General features: G+C 35.9%; 1 protein-coding gene across 1 annotated transcript; it reads left to right on the top strand.

Annotated features, from left to right (window-relative positions):
• Positions 1-2,470: 2,470 nt before the first annotated feature.
• On the top strand, positions 2,471-5,858 carry LOC119833215 (RNA-binding protein 12). The gene has a single exon (XM_038357141.1). The coding sequence runs from the start codon at positions 2,495-2,497 to the stop codon at positions 5,357-5,359; it is 2,865 nt and encodes a 954-aa protein (XP_038213069.1). The 5' UTR covers positions 2,471-2,494; the 3' UTR covers positions 5,360-5,858.
• Positions 5,859-9,249: the final 3,391 nt, after the last annotated feature.

Below are 9,249 nucleotides of genomic sequence, written 5' to 3'. Positions count from 1 at the left end.
TCTGCTAACCCGCACTTGGCCAGTGTGGTGGATTATGACCTAAACCCTCATAGGAGGCCTGTGTCCCAGCATTGGGATCATGTATAAGCTGATGATGATGACATATAGGTATAGCTTTTGTCACTTAGTGATGATGCAGCTTTTTAAAAGATTTGCTGAAATCAGCCCAGTACTAGTTTCTGTGTGAAAATTTAAATATACACACAAAAACACATATGTTTCCTATTTATAATCTACTATATAAAAATAAGTCGGGTTTTCCTTCCTGACGCTATAACTCCAGAACGCACGAACCGATTTCCACGGTTTTGCATTCGTTGGAAAGGTCTTGGGCGTCGTGAGGTTTATAGCAAAGAAAATATTTAAGCTTTATATATTATAATAAACAATGAGCTGAAAATTTACTAATAACGACCTCTCCTTAAACTTTTTAGAGTATTATACATTTAGAAATTAAAAACTTTTTAACGGATTTTAAACGCGATTTATTCATTATATTATTAGCCCGACGTTTCGAACACTTTACGTCGGGTTAATAATGTAATGAATGATTCGCGTTCAAAATCCGTTAAAAAGTTTGAATTTCTAAATGTATAATACTCGTGTAAAATAAAACACAAGAAAATACTAGGATTTGATTTGTTAACACTCGTACATAAAGATATTCTTCCTTATAGAATATAGATTAGCAATAAAAGTGTCATGCTGAACGCGCTTCAGATATTCTGCTTCGGAGTGTTAATATAACAGCGTAACAATTTATCGTCAACCAATGATATTAGAGAGGTTATTTTGTACATAAAACGTTGTCCAACGTAAATTTTTTTTATTATTTGTACAAAATATTTTCTTTTTCGTTTTATTAAAATTACATCCTAACTATCTAAACAAAGAAAATAATAAAAATGGAAGAAATCATAAATAATATATTATATGATAAAAATGTGTTGCCCGCACGCACTGGCGGCTTAGAAAATAAAACACGCACAGCGTGTTTTATGCACAAGAGACGCGATTTATCGCGGATGCCGGCTTCCACACGCTAGGCGTGTAAAGCCGCATCCTTGGTTCCAAGCATTTTTACACAACAGGTGTGTTTCAGCAGCCAACGTGTTAATCACTCGATGCGAATCTGTTTCATTGAGAAATTGGTATTCAGTATCCCATCATGAGTTAAACAGAAATAGGAGCCCGGCACCGTAGACTTGCAACCTGCGCAAGGGACCTTTGGGAAAAGTAAATTTTCAGCATAATGCATCTATGCGATATAAACGCATATAGTATTACGAAATAAAACGTTAAATTTCAAGCAAGTGGTACGAATCACTATTTTCCGAAAGTTTCTAATCTCGCAAGTTTAGATTATAATGTAGCGTTTATGATTATAATGTTAAAATTCTACGGTATACGTAAGTTTCTCTTACAAATAAGCTAAAATTTGAGTCTCATCTGTTGCTGTCCAAAACTAGTATTTGACAGAGCTGGTTTTAAAGCTTGATTATTTACTAAAACCCTTTCTAAGCACAATTAATATATATTAAATAAAATCGCAAATATTTAAATTGATATTCGCCATAATCATATTTTTATCAATCCAGGTGTATTTATTTGTGAATTTGATTTATTTACATACACATGTGAATAAAACAAAACAGGAATCATTATTTCATGCAATTTTTTTCGATATAATTCGATCAAAGTTCGGCAATTTGCCATTCATTTAAGCATATTTATATTTATTTTTTACCAATGTTGTACTTATTTTTATACGCATAGAGATTACTCACTTAGTTTTAGTAGAGTTCGAACGAAACATATATTAAAAAATATGTCGCATACCTACGTATTTTTATTTAGGTATATTCCTGGTAAACTCGTTTATTTAGTACATAAAATTCACGTTTAGTTACCAAACTCCACCGAAACGGTTGGACGGATTTTTATGAAATTTTGTGTGCATATCGGGTAGGTCTGAGAATCGGCCAACATCTGTTTCTTATACCCCTAAATTATAAGAAGAGATCAGAGTTTGTTGGGTCGGCAAATATTGTTAAAGACCTAGATTAGAACAGGACAGTAAAGTATTGAGAATAGAGTACATATAAATTTATACCTAATTCCACACAGAAGAAGAAGGAAAAAATACATTAAATATGTAAATGTTACTACGTGACTAATACAAACAATTAAGATCACGATGAATTTACAAGATAATTGTTTTTCATAAATTTTGCTATAAATTATGAACAAATTTCATTTATCAAAAATCAAGAAATTGTAGGACGCTATATATGCCTTTTTTTATTCTGAAACTACAGAAGTTCTAAATACTTACTAGGTATAGTTTTAGGTAATACGACCTTAATATTTGACTTGTTACGTATTATATATATGAAGAGAGCAGAAAAAGCAAATGCTGTGTATGAATAATGAGGAATACATAATAACGAAATTTTTCATTTGTTTCAGTACGGATGAAGACGCAAGGCAAGCGATGATGCTAGATGGCGGGAAAATCAAAGAGATTCAAGTGAAGCTACTGCTGAGTTCCCGCTCAGAGATGCACAAGGTCATAGAAGCGGCGCGCCAAAGCGTGCCCATTTTGAGCCTGGCTGCGCCTTCACCGGTACCAACGCCTGTGACCGCTCCACCCGTTCAACCACCAGCATCCACCCCTCCAGTTATCACCCCGTTTTCAGCGGCACTTGGTTCTAACTCCATGTTAGGGTTCGGCATCCCAGGTATCGGCAATCCACAAGAAATTCCCCAGCCCGCCGTAATCGAGCCACCAGCACCTCTCTTTAGCCCTACCCGTAGCCAATCTCCCGAAGAAGAGAAAGAGAAGGAATTAGACAAAATGGATAAGAAACGCAAAGATGAAAGGCGACGGACTAGATCACGGTCTCGCTCGAGATCGCGGGATAGAGACAGGAAAGATAGAAAGAGAGATCGCAGGGATCGTTCCCGCTCTAGAGAGAGAAGGCGCCGCGACCGCAGTAGAAGCAGAGATCGCCGTGATCGTAAGAGAGATAGAAAAGAACGCAGCCGCTCCCGCGATCGATCGCCTTCGCGTCGTTCCCGTGATAGACGCAACCTCGATAGAAAATCTCCCCCCCAGAACTCCCAAGAGAGAACCCTCGACGGTCTGAGCGATGGAAACGCGAGCCGTTCGCCTTCACATTACACTGCCATGGCTGCAAGTATCCAAGCTCAACTGGCTGCCCTACCTAACCCAACCATCCCAAACGGGCCTCTCGCCAGCGCTAATGTGCCAACTAGGTTCAACGATCCAACCATGGCTGAAGCATTAAATAAGTTGCAAGAATTAGGAAAGAAAAGAAATCCTAATGCGTTTCAAGGTGAACCGCAGAATGGGAATAAATTCCAAGGCGGTCGCGGTGGTGGTAACATGATGCGAGGTGGTGGAAACTTCCGTTCAAGGTCCAGGTTCGATACCAACGATCAGTGCAAAGATTGTTGTGTTGTCATCAAAAATGCTCAAAATCATACGAGCTACGGTGACGTGCGCCGCTTCTTCCCATACATGATCGACAAACACGGTATAAAAATGATCAATGATAATTTGGGTCGCCGCACCGGCACTATTTATGTTCGATTTTGTGATCCCCAATCCAAACAGTTAGCGCTTCAACGCAAGAACAACGAGCTAAAGGGAGCTAACGTTATAGTAGAGAGCTTAGATGACAGTCTATACGAGGCTGCAGTCGATTCCTATTTACCATACAGAGAAGAAAATGACACGGAAGAAGATAGTAGCCAAGCAAAATTGGAAGAGGACAAAAAAAACACAATGCAGAATTATAGCATACTTAAAATGTCGGAGTTGCCAAATTTTGTAAAGGAACACGATATTATTAAAATGTTTAGTGATTTTTCTTTATTATCCATCATATTAGACGACTGTAGAATGACGCGGTCTAAAATTGCATACGTTCAATTTGTTAAGCCAGAAGATGCTAGAATGGCTTTCGAGCGGAAAGAGAGTTATGCATTTGGAAGACGCCAAGTAACTCTCACTCCTTTGTCTCAAGAAGAATTTGAAAATATAAAACCGAAAGCGGAGAAATCCGACGGCGCGCCTTTAGACGTAATACAAAGTAATCAAGACAATATATCGATGCCTCGTGACCCACGCCAACGTCGCCCACAACTGGACAATGGGTCTGCAGCGCCCACTGCTCCATTAATACCAGTGGAACCGCAGGGACCAGGGTTTTTCCAAAATCCATCTTTTCCACAAAATATGGGACAACCGTTCCCTGCATCAGCGCCGCAATATGGGGCATATCCCACCCCCGGGCTAGGAGACCCTAGAACCGCAGCTAACTGGAACACCCGAACTCCGTTTCCGAATCAAGCTAACATTCCCTTTCAAAACAAACCGCCCTCTGTCAACAACCAACGAGCTGTGACTGTCAATATGGAAGATAAGCCGCTCGACTCAGTTCTTATGAAAGGTCTTCCGAGAGACGCCACCGATCGAACTATTGTTAATTTCCTATCGGATACTGGAGCTGTGCCAGCTAGGATACATCTAATGTTGGATGGTAGCGGCTTGCCCTCTGGGGATTGCTTCTGTGAATTCAGATCAACGCAAGAAGCGAGGCAAGCTGTTACAAAACACGGTCAAATGTTAGAAGGGTGTAGAATCACAGTGGATTTGGTGACTCGCGGCGTCGTCGAGGAAGCATTAGAGGGACCCAAAGAAGCCAAAAACCCACCTGGACCAAGTTTACTCGGCAACGCCCCACCATTCTTTGAAGTGCCGCGCTTCGCTGGTCCCGGCCAACCGTTTAGAGGCCGCGGCGGCTTCGACAGAGGTGGATTTGATCGTGGTGGATTCAGAGGTGGTTTTGACCAAGTCCGCGGAGGATTCGACAAGAGCCGCGGCGGTTTTGATCAGGGTCGCGGTGGTTTCGACATGAGAGGTGGCTTTAGAGGGCGCGGCGGTTGGAACGATCGCGGAAGAGGTTTCGATCGAGGCAGAGGTCGCGGCTTCGGGAGAGGGCGAGGTGGCTTTACGAACGGCGATCCACGCCCGCCGATGCCCATGAATGACCAAGAGGAACAAGATCCAGCGCTCGAAGACTTCGGTGCGCCGGGCTGCGTGGTCTCCATGGTGAATGTCCCTTTCCGTGCTACCGTCGATGACATCTTAGCCTTCTTTGCCGAATTTGAATTGACCCAAGACGATGTAATAAGGAGGTACAACGAGCGAGGCCAGCCCACGGGCGACGCGCGGGTCGCGTTCCGGACGCCGTTTGACGCGCAGCGAGCGCTCAAAACGCGCCAAATGAACACAATCTTTGATAGACGAATCAATCTCACAATTCTCTAGCCCCTAGCCTCTGACGAAGAAAATGTCAGTTCAGATGATTCCGAATGTGTGTATGTGAGAGACTTTAGTGCGCATAACCCACCGGCGTAAGTGTGGATAATACAATCGATAAACGTGTGTAAATAAAAACTACGATATGTAGTGATCAGTTTGTAAGAATTTTAATTTAGGGAAAACTAGAACGTCTTTCTAGTATTTGAGCACATAAGTTGCTTTATAACGTTCCATACTACATTTTCATATCGTTAAAAACGCGCTAGTATAGACTATGTATGGTTAATTGATTTTTAGGATTAGGTATGTGAATAGGAACTGAATACGGATCGTTTAATAGAAATAAAAATACTTTCCATAACTTAGTTCGTGTATTTATTTCTCAAAAACCAACACAACCAGAATAACATATTGCCATGTCGCAAGGTCAATGTGCAAAAGGTAACATCTATGTGTTTTAAATATATCACTTTATTTTAAGAACTCGAGACAACTCCACATGAACCTCGCGACACATGAAATTCACAAACAGAGAGCATTCCACAAAGTTAAAATAGAAAAACCGACGAATTTTACACATTGAACAAACAATCTTAAAGTCGAAGCAAAAAGCACTTAACCAATAACGTTTCAACCCAAGAGTAAAAACTTTCAAGAACATTTATAACTTAAGGACAATTTATTTTGTGAGATGCGTAGACATAGACAACAATTGCAACACAAGCATTCACATAATTTTATGACAATAAGCTGATATTCACTAGGAACACTATTGTCTATTACAAACTATTTTTTGGGATAACAAGCAACTTGTTGGCAACATACCAATCCATATAAATAGCTTATTCTATTATTCTGTATCAAAAGGATATCCGCACATTATTTTATTAAATTATATAAAAGCTACATAAACAAAAATGTGGTACAGCGTTTGTTCAATTTGCAGTAGACGAGTCAACCATTATTAACATCAAATATTATTGAATATTTTGTAAAATATAATTCTATTTGAAGTATATATCAGCTAGCTTTGTTAAATTTAGATTAAATATTAAAAAAATTGAACGAACGCCCCACCACTACCTATTCTACGTGCCCTAACTAGCATGTAAATACTATAAAACAGATTATACAATTCGGAGTTTCGTTCTAGCAAGGTTTATATCCAAAATTTTCGGTATCCTCGTTAAAAAGGAGTTTATCTTACATTTCAATTTACTATAATAATATACACTGGGTACATACAATTATTTTTACACGTAAATATTTGACTAATATCCAGTTTCTATATTTTCAAATAGATTTCGATACTTTGTATTTCAACAAGGTTGTTGAACAAAGAGCTTTATATGATTTTATTCAAATCATAGCAATATATTTAATGTAGACAATAAATAGAAAGATGGTACATATTTTATATATTTTACTTATTAAAGTTATTAGCGAAACCATAGCTTGTTAAATAACTACAAATCAACATAAAGTGAATAAATTAATATTTATTAAAATAGACGTTATTATTAAACGACATAGCTATCTGTGCATTTAAAAAATCTTGATAAAAAATGCAATTACTTAAAAATTACTCTCAACTGAAGACGTAAAAAAACATTAACAAAATATACAGTTAAATGTACGGTGGTATTCTTTCTACCAACTGTTATTAAAAATATGGGATTAATTTATTAGGAAACATATCGAAATTTATACATTCACATTATTATATTTCCATATTTATTTAAATATTCTAACACATTATTAGTAAAATATTGATTCATGTGAATCGACATAATTCCTACAAACCTTAAACTATAAAACACGTATATAAATAGAAGATAGGTTATTCTCAAAATAGTGTAATTATTTATAATCCGCGCCAATAGAGAAATCAAAGATTACATGACAGTGCGAGCGAGATAGCATGCTAGTGTGCGAGAGAAATGACATGGGTCATTTATTAAGTCCTTTATTGGTGCGGATTGTACATTGAAAATTACATTTATACCTAAGTATATTTTAAGCCACTAGTAAATTGGAAAAAAAAATAGTTTTTGACCATGTATGGAAAGAAGTCCGAGTTCAATTATGTTAATAAACTAATTTGTTTCTTAGTTATGGAAGTGATTGTATTTCTCATATAAAAAAGACAAATTAAAAAATTCACTTACATTGGAAAAAAAATAAAAGAAATTAATTTAAAAAACAATTCAGATTATGTGAATCAAGAGGTAAGATATTAATAACAGTTGAAAAAGAAAATTGCGATTTGTCTATAAAACTATACATGTACCAAGCGTCAAGTAGTATATTTCCCTAAACTCTAGCCCAAAAAAGTATGAATAAAAAAAGGATGCATATTTATTGTTTCTCATTTAATAAAAATATTTACAAATGGAAAATAAAATGCATCTGGTCCCACAGATTATAACATTATAAAATTATTATTATTGAATAATTAATGACCGCAATCTTAGAATTACAATAGAACTTGCAGATGAGAAAATGAAATTACGACGAACCACAAATTTATGTATAATTATTAGCCCCTCTAAACTAAGACATCAAAAAGTTGGAAAATCCTTATAGACTCATAAATTTTAAAAAAACATTCATATCCATAGCATATTTATAATTAAGGACTAGACAATAAGTTTTACATAAGAAATATTAAAAAAAATAGAAAACATATTCTGCAAGTTCTAGAGAAAGAAAATGGAAATTAAAAAATATCTAGCGATTAAGAAGAAACATAGTACTACAATTATGTTATAATTTTAATAAAAATTACACTAAATATAAAACGCACCTTAAAATGATGCCATCTCGCTCTACTTCATACAGAAATATATTTGAGAAACAGAGAAGGCACGATTTCTAGATGTCTCGGAATTCACAGAAATGCTTCCAAATGTACCTAGCTACGGAGCGATCACAGAGACTGAAATATACATATATATATATATATATATATATATAGAGTATATTATATAAAAATACTATATAACATTCGAACGATACCAACATTACAAAATATTTTGAACTAATGTAATATACAAAATTTTGTCAAAAAGTTCGTGTGCTTAAGGTTCAAAATTTATGATTCAATGAAAATAGGTGATCATTAATGTGTGACAGACGTGTATATTTTCTATTTCATACTTCGAGTCACTGGGAGTTTGTAATAGGGTCGATTAAATCAGTAATACAATGGAAGATTTCCCATCTCTAAGGTTCCGTATTGTCCGTGCGTAGCTGTTATAAATGTTTCCGCTGTAACGTCAAACAATAAATCTAGGTTAACAACGGTTGGCATAGACATACATTGGATGGGTGATCAATTATTTGTAATTGCTCTAAAAAAAAATAAGGTATATTTATACGGAACCTTTGAACACTTGACCGATTTTTTTAATCTACAAGAACGAAATACCTACATCGAAGTTGAAAATTTTACTATAAAACGTTCGTTACGAACAATCGGTACCCTTCGAAAAACGTATATTTTACAAAATATATCCACAATATACAAAAGAGGTACTAACAATATTACAAACTACAGTTCATAATAAACGTTTGTTATCATTCACATAGTACAAATGAACAGGTATTTTTACAAAAGATTTTTCGTTCAAAAAGTTTTACTTTTATTATTTAAAAAATATATTCATGAAGCGGTAGATCGCTGAAACATTCCAAGAATAATTACTTATCTAGCCAAACAGAGACGAAATTTCGCTTTTAATTCATTAGAAGAAGAATTTATTTAAAATGCTTAAGCACTTTTGAGATTACCGGTTAGTGACAAATAGCATATATTTATAATCATAGTAAATAAAAACTTTCTGTTCTATTCATTAATATTTTTGTGACATATTTATTCATTATTTATAATATGT

This window comes from Zerene cesonia, chromosome 2 (assembly GCF_012273895.1).
Source record: "Zerene cesonia ecotype Mississippi chromosome 2, Zerene_cesonia_1.1, whole genome shotgun sequence".
Taxonomy (NCBI): domain Eukaryota; kingdom Metazoa; phylum Arthropoda; class Insecta; order Lepidoptera; family Pieridae; genus Zerene; species Zerene cesonia.
The sequence above is the reverse complement of the archived record's forward strand: the minus strand, read 5'-3'. Positions and strand labels throughout refer to the sequence as shown.

What these genes read in the sequence shown, in the direction of transcription:
- LOC119833215 (XM_038357141.1), top strand. Translation starts at nt 2,495, where the DNA reads ATGATGCTAGATGGCGGGAAAATCAAAGAGATTCAAGTGAAGCTACTG.